This window comes from Schistocerca cancellata, chromosome 6, assembly GCF_023864275.1.
Source record: "Schistocerca cancellata isolate TAMUIC-IGC-003103 chromosome 6, iqSchCanc2.1, whole genome shotgun sequence".
NCBI lineage: Eukaryota > Metazoa > Arthropoda > Insecta > Orthoptera > Acrididae > Schistocerca > Schistocerca cancellata.
The window spans coordinates 18,960,770-18,981,074 of record NC_064631.1 but is presented as its reverse complement, the minus strand read 5'-3'; the positions used below and the strand labels follow the sequence as shown (position 1 = coordinate 18,981,074).

Sequence of the window (20,305 nt, the reverse complement as noted above, 5' to 3'; positions counted from 1 at the left end):
AGCTGAGGGAGTAAACGGATGAATGCCAATCGCTCGCTGATTATGTGGTTGACTGGGTTTGCGAATGATCAGCATTGTTATAATTACTAGCGAAATCCATAGATTCAGACTACCAGAGTGGAAATAAACGACTAACAGGAATAACAGGTGAGAAAGATTACGTATCATCTTCTCGGTGTATCCAAGAAAATGAAATTTTGCCAGAAAATTTTTGGCTAGATCGCTGCAATAGTAAGACCAGTTGTACAGTCCCTAACTAGCAGACGCGTAAGTTCTAGTCTGGAAGTAGCGCGGAAAACGTGTTATTCGAACACATAATAACGCCCAACCGGAAAATAATGGCGGGATAACTAAACCTGTGATTCTGACAGGGTTAGTGAAGTTAATCGGCGAACAAATTTTGACAATGGCAGCAATAGATACAGAAATGGTGACGACAACATTGTTAGAACGAGGAAGGAGAAGAAACAGGGACATCACACAATTTATGGAAGAATAAGACGATTCCATATATATAAAAATTTCATAATACTATTTTTCGATCTCATGCTTGATAAGCTGGTGCGTATGAATGAAATGTGAAACTATTTCCTAACATAAAGCTTTTTGCTTGTAGTAGGCCTAATAGGCATTTGATATTGGTACTTCATGGATTATATTCTGTCGTGTTACAAAAATGGCCATTTGTGCCAAAACAGTCTCGTTTATTTGGTGTTTTACAAAATTGCAACCATATTAGAAAGGCCTATTTTGTTTTATCTAGTAGACAGTGCCAAAATAGATGTAATCAGATCGAGAAACCACACCAGTATTGGGTATTATTTGTATTAACGGCGAGTTCAGTGTTAGATAACGACGTTTCGATTTTTCATGTACCAAAACGTTTGACGAACCTTGATGAGGTGATAGATTCTTTTGCAGAAAGCTGTAGCAAGATTAGAGAGAGAAAATATGCTAGGAGCTAAGGTTTGAAGAAATGTGTAATTTCTTGCTTATCTCTTGTCAGTATTAGTTTTATATATCCTATATTTAATTTTATGTCACACAAAACAGCAAGTTATTAACTAATAAGCAATAAAGAGTTCAGATTTTCTGAAGAGTTCTTGTTTTCTCGATTATAAATAATCCTATCCGCTATTAATTGTGATATTTTTTTAAAAGGGGCAGACTGTCAAACCGGTCGACTGGGAACAGGAGAGGCACCACAGGACATTTCAATTTCCACTCGCCTGAATATAGTTTGGACGTGCGGTAGAAAAATGCTTTAAGAAGAGGCGTGGCACTGCACTTTTGCATACTTAAGACCAAATAATATATCTTACATTTCCTCGAATACATATGTTTTATGTTTCAGACTTTTCAGAAAGATGTGCGCTACAAGATGAACATATTTTGAAAATTCGATTTTTTTTAGTATTGACTCGGTTCACAAATGTCGTAGATCCGGGGCTGGTGAGCAGAGCAGTCTGAGATATAGTGGGTAGTCTCCAATTAAGTTATTTTTGTCTGTTTGCTAAAGAAATTTCACTTTTGTTAACCTTTTCTGGAGAGGCAGTCAATGTATTTGAAAGGAAATGTTTAATTCCACAGTACTAGCTAATTTCAACTGTTCGATGCATTTCAAATGCACGTTTTCATTTTCTAGCACCTATGGCATTATGTCATAATAAAGAACCAAACATGATATAATACAGTACTGGTGCTCCAAGAAAATTTACATCCCGAAAACCACGCTGGAAAGCTTAATATCAGGTCGAGGTCAACCTCATTGGGAATCCGGACATACGAATGTGCACTTTAAGTATGCACTTTAAATGTACACATTTTAATATTGTTCACGAAATTCCGATGCTCTGATGTCTTGTTTCTTTTATGACATAATGTATGATCTTTCAATGTTTTACACGTACGTACATACGAGCTTCCTACGTCATGATAGCTACCCAAGTGCGGTGTCGCATGTTATCTGCGCTTTCTGGCAACTGATGAAATGAACCTATTTCTAACAGGTTGCGGGAAAATATTGATAATAGTGGTTTGAAAAGCGTTCCTTTCAAAGTAAATATCCTTTTACGTAAGTTGAACTATGTGCAAGAATGTACCATGAATTTATTAAATCACAGAGCGTTTGACTCTCATTTAAAAATCAACTTTTTGATGACGCGCCATTTAGAAGAATTTCGAACCCTGAAGGTCAGGCATTTATGTCATTATTAAAAATTTTACTGGCACATTTGTGTGATATATCTTAAAGTGTAACACGCGCAAAAAAGATCAAGAGTATATGTGAAAGTTTAGCTTCTCTTACAGCTTGAGAATAGTGTTATATGTGAAAACTTTGCTTTTCCTGTAGCAACACTATGTATATTAATTTAAACTATTAACTGTCCTATGCTCTGAATATCCGCTGTCATCGGCTGGCGATATTACGTGACATGAGCTACGAACGGCCTACAAAAGCGCATCGAAATCTCGATTTCAATGATTCGGAAAGTAACATGCGGTGTTTGGTGGAATTCCAGTTTATACTTTCGTAATACGAAAATACGGAGCGTACATGTTGCTGCACATCAAAGATGTTTCCAAATCGTGTCTTTTTCCCTGAATTTCGTTATCTAAAGTGCCGGGATATTGTACGCCCGGGTATAAAACCATTCAAAGGATTGATAAGGGAAAATATACTGTCACCCAGGAGAAAGTGTATTTTTAACCGGGAAATCCGGGAAAAATCCGGGAATTTTTTTTCCTTGTCCACGTATACACCCTGGATAAGGATATTATGTTGAACAAAGTGGGAATTATATAAAAATGTTAGTAGTAGTCACAATCGGGCTACAGTAGCCCATTACAAACAGTACTGTAAGGTGCTTAAAAATGATATTAGGAAGGCAAAGAGTAAGTGGTATGCAAATAGAGTAGCTAATTCACAGAATAAAATTAAAACCATATGGTCACTTGTGAAGGAAGTGTCTGGTTAGCAGCACAACGTCGACAATATAAAGTCAGTTTGTGGTAAAAATATTTCTATCATTGATAAATCAGACATATGTACAGTATTTAGCAATCATTTTCTGAGCATTGCTGGTGAATTAAATAAAAATTTAGTTTCTACAGGGGATCATGTAACTTTCTTGGCAAATGCCTTTCCAAGATTGATGTCTGAATTACTCCTCTGTGATACAGACAAGGAGGAGATTGAGTCAATAATTAAATCACTGAAGACTAAGGACTATCATGGATATGATGGAGTACCTAACAGAATATTAAAGTACTGTGCTGCACATGTTAGCCCTGTATTTAGCCATATTTGTAACTTTTCCTTTAGGAATGGTCAGTTTCCTGAATGATTAAAGTACTCAGTAGTAAAGCCATTTTATAAAAATTGTGAAAGGAATAATGTAGACGATTTTAGACCTATTTCTATGCCACCAGTGTTTGCTCAAGTTATTGAAAAGGCTGTGTATGTGAGGATAATTGATCATTTTATATCACATGATTTGCTATCAAATGTACAGTTTGGCTTTAGAAGTCGTTTATTTTTCTTTTTCTTTCCTCTGTGAGGTACTGGATGGGTTAAACAAAAGTTTTCGAATGCTAGGTATATTTTTTGATTTAACTAAGGTGTTTCATTGTGTTGATCACAAAACATTGCTCCAGAAATTGGACCATTACAGAATACAGGGAGTAGCTCACAATTGGTTCACCTCTTACTTTAGCAACAGACAGCAAAAGGTCATTATTCACAATGTTGAGAATGGCTGTGATGTGGCATCTGAATGGGGCACAGTCAAGCAGCTGCCCCTGGGATCACTGTTGGGGCCACTCCTGTTCCTTATTTATATACATGACATGCCCTCTAGTATTATGTGTAACTCTAAAATATTTCTGTATTTTGACAACATTAGTTTGGTAGTAAGGGGTGTTGTGTGCAACATTGGCCCGGTTCATGACCTAGGTTCATGGCTTGTAGAAAGTAAACTAACCCTAAATCACAGTAAGACTAAGTTTTTACAGTTTCTAACACACAATTCAACAAAACCTGACGTTTTAATTTCACAGAATGGCATATGATTAGTGAAACTGAACAGTTCAAATTTCAAGGTCTTCAGATTGATAGTATAGATAGTAAACTGTCTTGGAAACCTCACTTTCAGGATCTTGTTCAAAGACTTAATACTGCCATTTTTACTATTCGAATGGTATCCGAAGTGAGTGATCGTTTGACACGAAAATTAGTCTACTTTGCTTATTTTCATTCGCTTATGTCATATAGTATTATATTTTGGGTAACTCTTCCCATTCTAAAAGGACATTTTTGGCTCAGAAACGGGCAGTTTGAGCAGTAAGTGGTGTAAGTTCATGAACCTCTTGTCAACCCCTGTTCATGATTCTCGGTATTTTGACATTGGCCTCTCAAAATATATATTCGTTACAGTCATTTCTAATTAACAATATTAGCTTATACCCAAGAATAAGCAGCTTTCACTCAGTTAATACTCAGCAGAAATCAAACCTGCATTTGGATCGGTCTTCCTTACTCTTGTACAGAAAGGTGTGCAGTATACTGCTGCATCCATTTTCAATAAGCTACCACTCAAATTAAAAAATCTTAGCAGTAATCCACATGCTTTCAGATCAAAATTGAAGAGTTTCCTCATGGGTCACTCCTTTGGTTCTGTTGAGAGGCTCCTTGAAAAAAAAATTCTTGTTGTATTGTTGACTGCATTTACTTAAACTTATGGATTGACTTTTTTCGGGTTCATGAACATTTTATTTTTATCTGTTATTACTTTTATATTGTAATTTCATGTAGTGACATGTTCCATGACCTTGGAGATTTGCTCTTCAATTTGGTCCTATGGAACTTGATGTGTAAATAAAATAAATAAATAAAAATCAGGACTCTGGTAAAACATCAAATTTCCAATATCGCTGTGGTCGGAAAAAGGATACTGCAAGAACAGAATCAACAATGACTGAAGAGAATTGTTCAACATCACAGATGTGCAACCCTTCTGCAAAGTGCTGCAGGTTTCAATGCTGGGCCATGAACAAGTGTCAGCACATGAACCATTCAACGAAACCTCATCGATGTGGGCTTTCGGAGCCGAACGCCCACTCATGTACCCTTGATGACTGCACAACACAAAGCTTAATGCCTCACCTGGGCCTGTCAACACCGACTTTGGACTGTTGATGGCTGGAAACATGTTGCCTGCTCGGATGAGTCTCATTTCAGATTGTATTGAGTGGATGCACATGTATGGGTATGGAGACAACCTCATGAATCCATGGACCATGCATGTCAGCAGGGACTGTTCAAGCTGGTGGAAGCTCTGTAATGGTGTGGGGTATGTACAGTTGGAGTGATATGGCTTTGAGCACTATGGGATTTAACTTCTAAGGTCAGCAGTCCCCTAGAACTTAGAACTACTTAAACCTAACTAAACTAACGACATCACACACATCCATGCCCGAGGTAGGATTCGAACCTGCGACCATAGCGGTCGCCCGGTTCCAGACCGTAGTGCCTAGAACCGCTTGGCCACCCCAGCCGGCTGGAGTGATATGGGACCCATGATATGTCTAGATACAACTCTAACAGGTGACACATACATAAGCATCCTGTCTGATCACTTGCATCCATTCATGTCCATTGTGCATTCCTATGGACTTGGGCAATTCCAACAGGACAATGCAACACCCCACACATCCAGAATTGCTACAGAGTGGTTCCAGGAACACTCTTCTGAGTTTAAACACTTCCACTGGCCACCAAAATCCCCAGACATGAACATTATTGAGCATGTCTGGGATACCTTGCAATGTGCTGTTCAGACTCACAGATTTATGGAAAGCCCTGCACAAGTCACAGGGTCAATTGCCTCCAGCACTACTTCAGACATTAGTTCAGTCCATGCTACATGTCGTTGTGGCACTTTTGCGTGCTTCTGTGGACTGTGCAAAATTTAAGGCAGGTGTACCAGTTTCTTTGGCTCTTCAGTGTATACACCTCATCAGCAATCATCTCTCTCCATCCCTTCCCTCATATGGGGGTCAGCATCTCATGGTGGAGAGCGGACCATGGTTCAACTCTCTGCACATCCATTCTCATCCAGGACACGTGAAGCATCAACTGCTGGGTGCAGTCTCAGCATATAGCTGCAACTGCAGGATTCCATGCCAAACTTAACCTACATCCCTGTTGACAAGATTGCTATGGATGCTTATCTCAGTCATTTCTTTAATAATGCTCTAGTTCTTTTGTTTTGTAAAATTCAATAAAACTCAAACATATAGCCTTTTTTGAGGCTGTGTTCTGCCACTGCTGAACTATCTTTATGCCCCATATATATCTATGTAATGTATTCCACACAGGGTTGTGAGATACAACAAAGCTTTTGCCTGATGTTCTGGAGGCCACTCTCACAAGAGATACTTACACATATGAGGTATTTGAAGTTTTTGCTTGTCCTTTACTAAGCCAAGCATTTCTCCTCCTCCTCCTCCTCCTCCTCCTCTCTCTCTCTCTCTCTCTCTCTCTCTCTCTCTCTCTCTCTCTCTTTTTTGTCAGAAGATGGCTTTGATGTTGTTGTTTCACAGAATTCATGCAACTCTGGCTGAAGGAGGCCCAATGTAGGGGATCAAGGTGAGTTTCTCTTTCTCGTCCTCTTCTTTTCTTGTCTGAGATATCTGTATCACTCGTTTTCTTCAATACACATCTAATCTGCACTTCACTTTACCCATTTTGATGAAACATGTCCTTGGGGTGTTGCAGCCCAGCTGCGAGACTGTCTTTGTCACAAATGGCACATGTCCTATGAACTAGTGTTGTTAGAAGAGTGTACCGCTGTCCCGAACAATGACAGCTCATTGCATTTAGGTATAGATCTGTGTTGCTCTTCTTTTTGTAGACTGCATGTCCTAGCCTATTATCCGCCTTTCTTTTTGTTAAAATGTCTATATTTGGAAGATAACCATTCTGTTCCAGCTCCATCATGAACTGTAGGTTTAGATGGTTACTGTTTAGGTGGCCTAGGAACTCATCCAGAGTCTCACTGCCATGTTTGCACACGACAAAGCTGTCATCCACATAATGGAAGAAGTCTCTAGGTTCGATCCATGCAGTTTTTAGTGCTGTCTCCTCAGAGTTCTCTGTATAGAGATTGGCAATCCTAGGGCCCGTTTGGGAGCCCAGGGCTGCTCCAACAACTTGTTCATAGAGCTCCCCACCATATTTGAAGTAGGTTGTGGTGAGTACATGCTCAGATAGCTTCACTGTTTTGGGCTAAAAATTATGTGCTAATATACCATGGTATCTTGAACTGGTGCTTTAGTGAAGAGATGTTATGTTGAAGCTCACAAGCAAGTCTTCCTTCTGCAGGGCATCCCTTTCACTGTGGTCACGAATTCAGCCTAGAGGCTAGATACTTGGTCACTCCATACATGGGTGCATTAATGTTGTTGACTACTGGCTACAGTGATAAACCTGCTTTATGAATGACAGCTGTCTGTTCAGGCATGATGGTGCTGAAGCCTTTGGATAGAGTCGTTTCATATCTTCTTTTGTTAGAGCAGCCTCGTCAACCAGAGCCACTGTTTTTTCTTTTCTTTGATGTTAGGGCCTACTTCAGCTTCTTGTAGGCAACAACCTGTAGCAGAGTGCTCATTTCCTGGTGGTATAGAATTCTCTCTTTTCTTTTGTCAGCAGATAGGACTATTATGTTCTCATCTTCTGTTAGCAACCTTAATGCTCTCTGTTGTGTTGTTGTTATGTTTGGTTTCAGCAGTCAAGATTTGCCAATGATCCTGCATGTTTTCTGCCTAATTTTCTCTGCCTTTTCCACCTACAGGTTGCGGATTGTTTCTTTGTCACTGCTAATAAAGTCCTGTTTCAGTATAGTGTTTAGAACAGGAGAAAATCAAGCCTTTTGGATAGGGCAGGATTTAGCAGCACCTAGTTCTTTTATCATCAGGTTAACACCTGTTCTGGCATCATTGACACCCTGCGTCTTAATCTGAACACCCATCAGCACCTCAAATTGTCCATGTTGTCTGGTGTTGGTACACCACCTTTATATTTTGCTGATGGCATATGAGCTACAAAGTGCCCATCCCCAGGATCATGTTTATAATGTATCAGCAGTATGTAGGTTGCATGTGACTACAGTCCATGCATTGTTGTCCAGTTCTCTTCTGGTGAAGCGAATGGATTCCCTCACTATGTCCTGGCTCACTCATCATAGTATTTGATGTGTTGTCTTGAATTTTGCTAGATGACATAGCTTCACAAAGTGTAGTAGGATGTGATAAGTAAATTTGCTTTCCTGATATGTTCTTTCTGCAGCTGTTTGAAACTAAAGAGCATTTCCTGCCTTTATAGGTGCTTTACACACTCTAAGAAAAAAAAACTAGATGCACCTTGAAGGGATTACCTGAATGGAATGGAAATTAGTAGATGTGATGTACATGTACAGAAAAATAAATGATTACAATTTGAGAAAAACTAGTTGATTTATTCACGACAAAGAGCCTCACAAATTGAGCAAGTCAGAATGCATATGTCTACTTGTGTAAAATGTGCATTCTGTATTTCAGTTTTACACACACACACACACACACACACACACACACACACACACACACCTGCACACCTGCACACACATGGGGGGTGGGGGGGGGGGTGGAAGAGAGAGAGAGAGAGAGAGAGAGCAAGCAGTTGGGGTGGGAGGGTTGTTTTGGAAGGAAGGTCAAGAACAGGGAGAAGAAAGGACAGAAGAAGAAAAGGGAAGTGTCTCTCAAGTGGCCCACCCAGTTATAAGCAGGTGTAGCTGCATGTCGAGTGCATGGGTAGAAAGGAAGAATTGGTGGGAGGGGGGGGAGGGGGAGGAACTACTTAATGATCTACACTTCTTCTGTATGTTTAGTGGTTGTCTTTAACTTAAAATTGTTTGTATTCCACACAGGATTTTTTATTATGACATTGATATTTAATGTTTGGGAAACATGGAGGCATTTGATAATTAAATGCAGTGAAAAGAAAAATTTTTGTAACAAAAATGTAGAGTAATATTAAAAAGTTGGTGAATTTAGTTCAGTGCCTAAGTTATGAATTGAATCTCAGTGCTTAATGTCACAATGTGCTTTTTTTTTCAGAGTCTAATGAACATGATACAGAAGTTGTAACAGACTCATTCAAGACTGCTCTTCAGAGCCTTCAGAAATACACAAATTACAGCATTTCTGTACTAGCCTTTACCAACAGTGGAGATGGAGTGAAAAGTCCACCAGTTTACTGTCGCACAGAAGAAGACGGTAAGTCAAAACCTTAGTAACAGTTTTTGCACATTATTCAATACATGCAGAGTTGAACAGAATACTACAGTATGCAGCTGGATATTTCACAGGAAAAGGTGCAAAGAGATGAAAGAACAGGGAATTCACCATTTCTAGCTACTAATTCACTGTCTGATTTTATTGTGTAATATCAGCTGTTTTTTCATGGTGTAGCTTGCATGTTGTTCCATCATGGTACTCAGATGAGGAAATAAAAGACAATTTTTCTTTACCATAGTTCATTTCCATGGAAAAGCATTTATGTCAAACCAATTTTTAGTGTAAACATAACCAGTGTATCTTATAAATGGGAATAGTGTAAAATTTGAGAAACTGCCCATTAACTGAGTGTTGGTCTATTTTATTTAGCCAAAATGTAATTTAGAAAAAAGAGTCCAAAGAAACATTTCTTGATAGTTTAGTGGAAATATACGGGGTGTATCATATTCAATGGCATAAACACATAAGTTAAAAGTATATAATAGTAGAAGCAAAAAAAACTGTAAATAAGATTTGCGAGACAATTGTGACTTTATGGTTACCAGCTACCACCGAGTTGATTTGCATAAGTCGTCCTGATTAGGAAGAGGTAACAATACCATACATCGTTAAGAAAAGTTATTACAGATACAAAATTGTTAAGGCTTTCGTGGCCACTTGTTGACAAACTGCCTATTGGCTTCTGTCTCGGGTTCTTCGGCCGACGTTCATCTAATGATTTTTCTGACGTTTCGCCAGCACGAGTGGCTGGCATTGTCAAAGCTTCACCCTCCATTGCCGGTGGTGAAGTGGAGGCGAGCTCGCGGCCGCAGGCTATATGTACCTGGCGCGCCAACGTCTGAGGGCTTCTCCGCGGTCATTTCCGGTGCGTTTATCCTCTTGCTACCTGCGACGGTCGTTCGCTGCAGTACGGGAAGCCAGGACCCGTTTACCTTAAGGCTTTCCTCTTTCTTGTTGAAACTGTTCGCGTGTTTTTGGATTTCTACAGCTTCTCTGAACAGGCGCGTGTGATAGTGCTTCTCTACAGACAGAACTTCCGTGTCGGCGAATTTTATTACGTGGTCGGTCTCATTCAGTGCGTGCTCTGCCACGGCCGATTTCTCCACCTGCCCCAACCTGCAATGTCGCTTATGCTCTTTGATCCTGGTGTTAATGGATCGTCCAGTCATTCCGACATAAACTTTTCCGCATGTGCAAGGTATACGGTATATTCCCGACATTGCAAGTGGGTCTCTTTTCTCCTTCGCCGATCTAAGACACTCTTTGATCTTCCTTGTCGGTTTGAAAATCGTCTTTACGCCGTGTTTGCGCAATATACGGCCGATTCTGTCCGTCACTCTGGGAATGTATGGCAGAAAGGCCGTACCCGACATTTCTTTTTCTGGTTCCTTACTTCGCCGAGTGTTTGGCTCTGTTACACTTCTAATGTAATTTTTGGAGTACCCATTGCTCCTCAGAACAGTTTCCAGGTGTTGCATTTCTCGTTTGAGGTGTTGAGGCTCACATATTCGTCCTGCTCTCGTTACGAGCGTACTAATCATGCCTCTTTTCTGGCTCGGGTGGTGGTTTGACAGTTTGTGCAGGTATCGGTCCGTGTGTGTCGGTTTTCGATACACGCTGTGTCCCAGGTTTTCGCCGTCCCTTGTGACCAGCACATCTAGAAATGGCAGTTTCTTGTTCTTTTCTACTTCCATGGTAAATGTTATGTTGGCATGGAGGCTGTTCAAGTGTCTCAGGAATTCACCGAGCTGTTCTTCGCCATGGCTCCACACCACGAAAGTATCATCGACGTACCTGTACCACACCTTAGGTTTGCAAGTCGCCAAGTCCAGTGCCTGTGCTTCGAATTGTTCCATGAAGAAGTTGGCCACCACTGGACTGAGAGGACTACCCATGGCGACGCCTTCCAGCTGTTCATAGAAATCGCCATTCCACGTGAAATAGCTCGTGGTGAGACATGCATGGAAGAGCTTTTTGATGTCTTGCGGGAACATGGAACCGATGTACTCCAGAGCGTCGCTGAGTGGCACTTTCGTAAATAACGAAACAACATCAAAACTGACCAGGATGTCGTTTGGCGCAAGTTTCAGTTTCTTCAGCTTCTCAATGAAATGTCCTGAGTCCTTAATGTATGTGTCGGTCTTTCCCACGTGTGGCTGGAGCAGAGAGGCCAAGTGTTTTGCCAGTTTATACGTTGGTGAGCCAGGAGCGCTAACGATCGGTCTCAGTGGAACGTTGTTCTTATGGATCTTGGGTAATCCATACAGCCGAGGTGGTAGGGCTTCTGTGTTGCGCAGGTTTCTCTGTATGTCCGCCGGCAGAGAAGATTCCTTGATTAATCGATTCGTATTCCGAGTGATACGCTGCGTCGGATCTGCGCTTAGTTTTCGGTACGTCGTCGGATCTAATAGGTCTCGGATCTTTTGCTCATAATCTTCGGTCTTCATTACGACGGTCGCATTCCCCTTATCGGCAGGCAGTACCAATATACTCTTGTCGGCGTTGAGATTCTTAATGGCTTGTACCTCTTCTTTCTTCAGGTTGCAAGCTGGTGGTTTTGCTCGGCGCAGTATCCTGGCTGTTTCAGTGCGTATTTCCTCTGCCCTTTCACAAGGAAGGTTCCGAATGGCTGCTTCGGTGTTGGCAATGATGTCCTCCATAGGTATAGTTCTCGGGATGATAGCGAAATTCCCTCCTTTTTGAAGAACAGACACTTCCTCTTCGGTCAATTGTCGTTCCGTGAGGTTGACCACTGTGTGTGACATGTCGGGAATCGCCTTGTCGGTCTGCTTCCGGCATCTTTCAAACTTTTTCTTTTGCCGCTCAGTGCAGCGCTCGAGTTCGTTCTGCATGCTCCTGTGAGTGATGCTGTCGATTTTGTCCCAGTCGTCTCGATGCATTCTGCTACTTAGTTGATAGAAAATGTCCAGAAGTTCCTGATCCGTTCTTGCCAAGTCTCCCCGAGACAGAAGCCAATAGGCAGTTTGTCAACAAGTGGCCACGAAAGCCTTAACAATTTTGTATTACGCCTCTACGGGGAGGAGATTTGCAGATTGTACCGACGCCTTGACCAATGACGGAAGAAGAAAGCGCGACTGATGTCCTCTCTCGCCTTTCTGTCACGGTGCCGAGATGAATGTGCTACACCGAAGTTCTTGAGATGCAAGCGCCTATTCACCACCGCCCAAGCACATCGTATCTACGACAGAATGGAACGAGCTTTTCTTCGTGAGCGAATACATACAACACGGAGAGACTTGGCAAGAACGGATCAGGAACTTCTGGACATTTTCTATCAACTAAGTAGCAGAATGCATCGAGACGACTGGGACAAAATCGACAGCATCACTCACAGGAGCATGCAGAACGAACTCGAGCGCTGCACCGAGCGGCAAAAGAAAAAGTTTGAAAGATGCCGGAAGCAGACCGACAAGGCGATTCCCGACATGTCACACACAGTGGTCAACCTCACGGAACGACAATTGACCGAAGAGGAAGTGTCTGTTCTTCAAAAAGGAGGGAATTTCGCTATCATCCCGAGAACTATACCTATGGAGGACATCATTGCCAACACCGAAGCAGCCATTCGGACCCTTCCTTGTGAAAGGGCAGAGGAAATACGCACTGAAACAGCCAGGATACTGCGCCGAGCAAAACCACCAGCTTGCAACCTGAAGAAAGAAGAGGTACAAGCCATTAAGAATCTCAACGCCGACAAGAGTATATTGGTACTGCCTGCCGATAAGGGGAATGCGACCGTCGTAATGAAGACCGAAGATTATGAGCAAAAGATCCGAGACCTATTAGATCCGACGACGTACCGAAAACTAAGCGCAGATCCGACGCAGCGTATCACTCGGAATACGAATCGATTAATCAAGGAATCTTCTCTGCCGGCGGACATACAGAGAAACCTGCGCAACACAGAAGCCCTACCACCTCGGCTGTATGGATTACCCAAGATCCATAAGAACAACGTTCCACTGAGACCGATCGTTAGCGCTCCTGGCTCACCAACGTATAAACTGGCGAAACACTTGGCCTCTCTGCTCCAGCCACACGTGGGAAAGACCGACACATACATTAAGGACTCAGGACATTTCATTGAGAAGCTGAAGAAACTGAAACTTGCGCCAAACGACATCCTGGTCAGTTTTGATGTTGTTTCGTTATTTACGAAAGTGCCACTCAGCGACGCTCTGGAGTACATCGGTTCCATGTTCCCGCAAGACATCAAAAAGCTCTTCCATGCATGTCTCACCACGAGCTATTTCACGTGGAATGGCGATTTCTATGAACAGCTGGAAGGCGTCGCCATGGGTAGTCCTCTCAGTCCAGTGGTGGCCAATTTCTTCATGGAACAATTCGAAGCACAGGCACTGGACTTGACGACTTGCAAACCTAAGGTGTGGTACAGGTACGTCGATGATACTTTCGTGGTGTGGAGCCATGGTGAAGAACAGCTCGGTGAATTCCTGAGACACTTGAACAGCCTCCATGCCAACATAACATTTACCATGGAAGTAGAAAAGAACAAGAAACTGCCATTTCTAGATGTGCTGGTCACAAGGGACGGCGAAAACCTGGGACACAGCGTGTATCGAAAACCGACACACACGGACCGATACCTGCACAAACTGTCAAACCACCACCCGAGCCAGAAAAGAGGCATGATTAGTACGCTCGTAACGAGAGCAGGACGAATATGTGAGCCTCAACACCTCAAACGAGAAATGCAACACCTGGAAACTGTTCTGAGGAGCAATGGGTACTCCAAAAATTACATTAGAAGTGTAACAGAGCCAAACACTCGGCGAAGTAAGGAACCAGAAAAAGAAATGTCGGGTACGGCCTTTCTGCCATACATTCCCAGAGTGACGGACAGAATCGGCCGTATATTGCGCAAACACGGCGTAAAGATGATTTTCAAACCGACAAGGAAGATCAAAGAGTGTCTTAGATCGGCGAAGGAGAAAAGAGACCCACTTGCAATGTCGGGAATATACCGTATACCTTGCACATGCGGAAAAGTTTATGTCGGAATGACTGGACGATCCATTAACACCAGGATCAAAGAGCATAAGCGACATTGCAGGTTGGGGCAGGTGGAGAAATCGGCCGTGGCAGAGCACGCACTGAATGAGACCGACCACGTAATAAAATTCGCCGACACGGAAGTTCTGTCTGTAGAGAAGCACTATCACACGCGCCTGTTCAGAGAAGCTGTAGAAATCCAAAAACACGCGAACAGTTTCAACAAGAAAGAGGAAAGCCTTAAGGTAAACGGGTCCTGGCTTCCCGTACTGCAGCGAATGACCGTCGCAGGTAGCAAGAGGAGAAACGCACCGGAAATGACCGCGGAGAAGCCCTCGGACGTTGGCGCGCCAGGTACATATAGCCTGCGGCCGCGAGCTCGCCTCCAGTTCACCACCGGCAATGGAGGGTGAAGCTTTGACAATGCCAGCCACTTGTGCTGGCGAAACGTCAGAAAAATCATTAGATGAACGTCGGCCGAAGAACCCGAGACAGAAGCCAATAGGCAGTTTATTACAGATACTTTGGCAGAAACTGATCTGTTTTGAATGAACACAACAGTTACGTGACTGTACATGTAGTAAAAGGTGTTCATAGTGTTTTCCTAGTACCTGGATGCAGGACTGTACCCTTCACCACAAAGAGCTTTCAATCCTTTTTCAAACACACCTGGGTCATTTTGAAATTCTTGACAAACATTGGCAAGTCTCTGCTCCAGTTCTTCAACCATGTCAACCAGAGTTGCATACACTACACCTTTAAAGTGGTCCCTAACACAGAAATCTGTGGAGTTAAAATCAGGTGATTTTGGAGGCTACAGTATGGGTCCTCTTCATTCAGTATATCTTTGTCCATATTGGCATGTTAGATGTATTCTCAATGTACCAGCGAAATGTGCCAGTGCCCCATCATGCGTGCATATAGCACATCCTTTTGCATTGCTCTGAGGGAACATTCTCAAGCAATCCTGCAAGATGATGCCACAGAAACTGGAGGTAATACCATCCATTACATTTGTTTCACAACATGTACGGCACAATAAGAAGATCACCTCGTACCCCTGACCACACATTCAGTAAGAAATGTCACTGATGTGGAGACTCGTGCACAGCTTGTAAGGTGGAGTCAAGACGACTCCAAATGTTAGAATTGTGCTAATCAAACACACTATCACAAGAGAACCCTATTTCATTTGTAAACAAAAATATATTGTCTATACTTTGTTGTTGCATGCACTGTCAAACAAAATATTAGTCAAGGACCAAAGTCCACCTGACTAAGACACTGAACTCATTGGAGATGTTACAGGTGCAATGCAATGCATTATTCTCCAAACACTACATTATTCTCCAAACACTACTGTGGTTCATTCCAGAAATTTGTGTGTCAAATCTCTGTGTAGAGATTCCTGGAGAGTGTTTGATTGTTTCCAGCACAACAGCTTCAAGCACAGGTGTAATTTGTGCAGTTCCCGCTCGTGCAGCATGTGCAAAGCTCCCAGTTTATCAAAAGCGTTGGTGCACCCTTTAAACGTTTGTTTCTTAGGGTGCCTTCAGGCAGGGTGCGCTTCTTGGTACAAGCATGCAGCCTTCCATGCATTGCTGTTAGTCCTACCATATATGAAATGCATATCCGTGTACTCCCCATTACTCTTATATTCCATGTTACCAAAATCATTTACAGCACAACTGACCCTTTGCAAACATCTGACATGAGTGGCATTCTGCCTGTGTGTCCATTCTGTTTACAAATCCACATGTTGAAAAAGTAAACAAAGATCACATGGACAAGCATGCCGTGTTTACACAGAATCATGTCAGCAGTGGCTGCCAATCACAAAGTTGCAATTACTTGGCAAGCAGTTCATTTGCAGTCTATGCCTACTGAGACTTATTTGCTTCTAGTATTGTGTATTTTCAACTGTTTGTGTTTATGCCATCAGTTATGATATACCCTGTACATACATGAAAGAAAAATTAATATCAGTCATGGCACAGTGTATTCAGCCAGCAGCATGTAGCAGTACTTATTGGACCATTGCCCTCATTAGATGGGTTGCTGTATGCAGCACCGGCTTTAGGGTGGGGCGACTCGGGCGGTCGCCCAGGGCGCCGGGGCCCAAGGGGCGCCATGTACTAAACGCATGTAAAAAAAAAAATTACAATTTACAATCACCCATTTCGCGAAACTAAAATATTATTCAGTCTCATTCAACATACGTCGCTAATCTCACGAATGCGCGATGAATTCGGGGTAGCAGAAGAGAAATCATGCTGAATGCAATCTTCGTATTGTCTGCAACCATCCATATTTGACACGGGCTAGCACGGGCTCTACCAAAGCGCCTCTCTTATTTGTTTCAAGAACTGCAACAAGGAAGAGCCCATGCAGCCGCACGATCTCTCGTTTGCAACAGAAACTACCGGTCGCTCCAAATAAAAGAAAATACAGACTGTGAAATATACATTACATTATGATTTAATTAATACAAATGTATTTATATCGGATATTTGTGACTTAATGACTCATGTACATTAATTAATAGATCATGCAATGTGTGCACTGCATTCATAGAGAATTCTCCCCTAACTTACTGAAATAATACAGCGCCACATAATGTTTGTTAGACTGCATATGTTGGCAGCGCTACGATTTGCACCCACATTTCAGTAATTGTCAGTAAGAGTCGGAGGCAGCGGTCATGTTTTCGTGGCTGAATAATTGTGAGTGAAATGAGTGTCATGACTGTGTCAACATTTTAATTTTCTGGTAGGTGCGAAAAACATTTTTATCTTTCAGTTCAGGTTTTTTTCTAGTTACGTCTACTGATAGGTGAATTTCTTTATTTGTTATAGATCGAATATTGTGGTCGCGAAATAGAGCAGTGTCCAAGCAATAATTTGTCAAATTATTAAATCATGCCAGAAGAGAAGGAAATGATTTAAAAAAAGCTTTCTGGTTCAGAAAATCGGAAAAGAAAAGCTGAAAAAGAAAAAGTTCTTGAAGAAACTAAAAAGCACATGAATATTTATAAGTACCTTAAAGGAAATTCTAAGGCAAATACTTCAGATATTGAATCAAAAGTCCATGTATCAGCAAATATTTCTTCAGACTGTGAACAATTATACACAAAAATATACAATCACCTATTGAAGGTGATCAAATTGACCAGCGCAGTACATCTTTGCATGAATCCTCTGATATTTCTCCAAGTCAAAATCAACACATGACATCTGTGGTCGATGAAAGTATCAACGTTCTTGCAATAAAAGAATACAATGTTTCTGATGTAGGTACGTGGCCAAAAGTATTTAGTGCTAGAGATATAGATTGCATTATAATATGTGGACCCTCACAAGTATGTCTAAATAACTTTCCAAAAGATGAAAATGGGCGTCATTTCTCTTCAACTCATTACACAAGAAAACTATCAAACGAAGAAACTATCAGATGACGGTGGCTAGTTTATTCTGTATCAAACGACAGTGTCTTTTGCTTTTGTTGTCGACTGTTTGATTTAAAGTCAACTACTAATTTGACTACCACTGTGGGTTTCAGAAATTGGAAACATTTAAGTGAAGCTCTGAAACTGCATGAAAATAGTCCTAACCACAAAAAAGCATTTACTCAATGGACTGAAGCTGAAATCAGGTTTAAAGCTGGATTAACTATTGACAAGGAAGAACAAAAGCTAATTTCTAAAGAAAGTTTACGATGGAGCAATGTGCTTCAAAGATTGATGCACATTACTTTGTATTTGGCTGAAAATAATATGGCATTCAGAGGGTTATCAGATAAATTATTTACCCCAAATAATGGAAAATTCTTAGGTCTTGTACAGTTATTGGCAAAGTTTGATCCAATCATGGAAGAGCACGTCAGACTGGCATTGAATGGTGATTTGGCTGACCATTATTGCGGCAAAAATATACAAAATGAATTAATAGAACTCATGGCATCATAAGTTATGTCTACAATCGTATCCCGCATAAAGGGTTCAAAGTACTATGCAATCATAGCTGACTGTACTGCAGATATAAGCCACAAAGAACAACTTTCGATAACTTTAAGATGCGCCGACATAACAGAGGATGGCGCAAGTATAAAAGAACATTTCATCTCATTTCTGCAAATAGATGATACAACCGGTGAAGGTCTCACAGAAAGCATTTTAAAAACATTGAGTGATCTTGACCTTAACATTAATGACTGCAGAGGACAGGGCTACGATAACGGTGCGAACATGAAGGGGAAAAATAAAGGCGTCCAGAACAGAAGTAAGAAGTTAAATCCACTAGCTTTGTTTGTGCCATGTGGATGCCATAGTTATAATTTGGTATTGTGTGATGCGGCAAAATCATCAGTAAAATCCGTGACACTGTTTGGAATGTTACAAAAAATGTTTAATCTATTTGCTGGATCGGTAAATAGATGGAAAATTTTGACCGACCATTTGAAGATATACACCCTGAAAAATGTAAGTGACACACCCTGGGAAGCTCGAATTGATAGCGTCAAAGCGGTTCGTTATCAATTATGCGAAATGCATGATGCTTTGGTTTCCTTGGCCGATGCTACTGAACAAAGCGATGCTGCGGTGTCACACGAAGCGACAACACTAGGAGGACAATTAAAAGACTTCAGCTTCATTGTTTCTCTCGTGACATGCTATGATGTTCTGTTTCAAATTAACGTTGTGAGTAAAGCAAGTCAGTCACCCACAATCAACTTTGTCGAGTTTATGGGAATCCTTGACAAATGTTGCTCTTATTTGGAAACATATAGACAAACAGGTTTTGAACAAGCTATTGTTACAGCAACTGAACTGGCTTCAGATCTTGATACGCAGCCATTATTTAAACCACAAATGCGATTAAGACATAATAAACGCAGGCCGGGTGAAGAGGCTGTTGATGATCAAATAACTGACCCAAAAAAGAAGTTTAAAGTAGAGTTTTTCAATGCACTGTTGGACACCGTGCACATATCCATGAAAGAAAGATTTGAACAGATGCAAGAATTTTCTGCAACGTGGAGTTTCTTGTTTGACATTAAAAAAATCAAAATAAAGAAGAACTAATACAATGCTGTTCTAAATTACAAGAAAAGTTAACTATCAACATGAAGTCAGATATTGATGGAAATTTGCTGTGCGACGAAATTTTAGGCCTGCAACACTATCTCGAAGACAGCCAGGTAACGCCTATTGAAGCCTTAAACTTCATAAAAAAGCATAATCTTCAAGAGTTATATCCCAACATCTGGATAACGTTACGTATTTTGCTAACAATACCAGTGACTGTCGCAAGCGGCGAACGCAGTTTTTCCAAACTGAAGTTGATAAAAACGTACTTGCGGTCTACAATGTCTCAAACAAGACTAACCAGTTTGGCCTCACTGTCCATTGAAAATGAAGTTGCAGAAAACCTGGACTTTGCTAATCTGATCAGAGACTTTGCCGACAGAAAAGCGAGAAAAGTAAAATTTTAGTCGTTTATAATTGTTTTTCATTAGGTGTAATATGTTTTGTGTTCAGATGACCGACAGAAAATATAGGTTTATGGCTTACAGTTATATTAAATTCAATAAAAATATGGTACCTAATTCAAAATTAGTGTTTTTTCATTATACATATTACCTCCTATATATAAAAATCAATTGTTGTGTGTTAGTCTCACCAAAACAAAGAAATGGCTTGACCAATTTGAATAATTTTTGTTTTGTTTTGTTCGCTTTAGTACAGGCGTGCTTCAGAAAAGAAAGAAATATTTGGGATATACGAGCCTGTTTCAACCACATTTTACGCATCTTTTCTTTGTTTGGAACACGCAAAAACAATTTTCTGGAGTTGTTGTAGATGTACAGTGCAGTACTACGCAATATTTTTAGACAATTTCCCAAAACGTGAATGCCCAAACAATATATCACTGCTATA

The 20,305-nt window shown here is 41.2% G+C and overlaps 1 protein-coding gene across 1 annotated transcript in view; it reads left to right on the top strand.

The window, feature by feature from the left end:
* The window catches only part of LOC126191144 (Down syndrome cell adhesion molecule-like protein Dscam2), a 395,591-nt gene that overhangs the window by 245,308 nt on the left and 129,978 nt on the right, over positions 1–20,305 (top strand). The window contains exon 21 of the mRNA XM_049931899.1: positions 9,157–9,315. Within this exon, the coding sequence (XP_049787856.1) occupies positions 9,157–9,315 (159 nt within the window). The remainder of the gene's footprint in view (positions 1–9,156; positions 9,316–20,305) is intronic.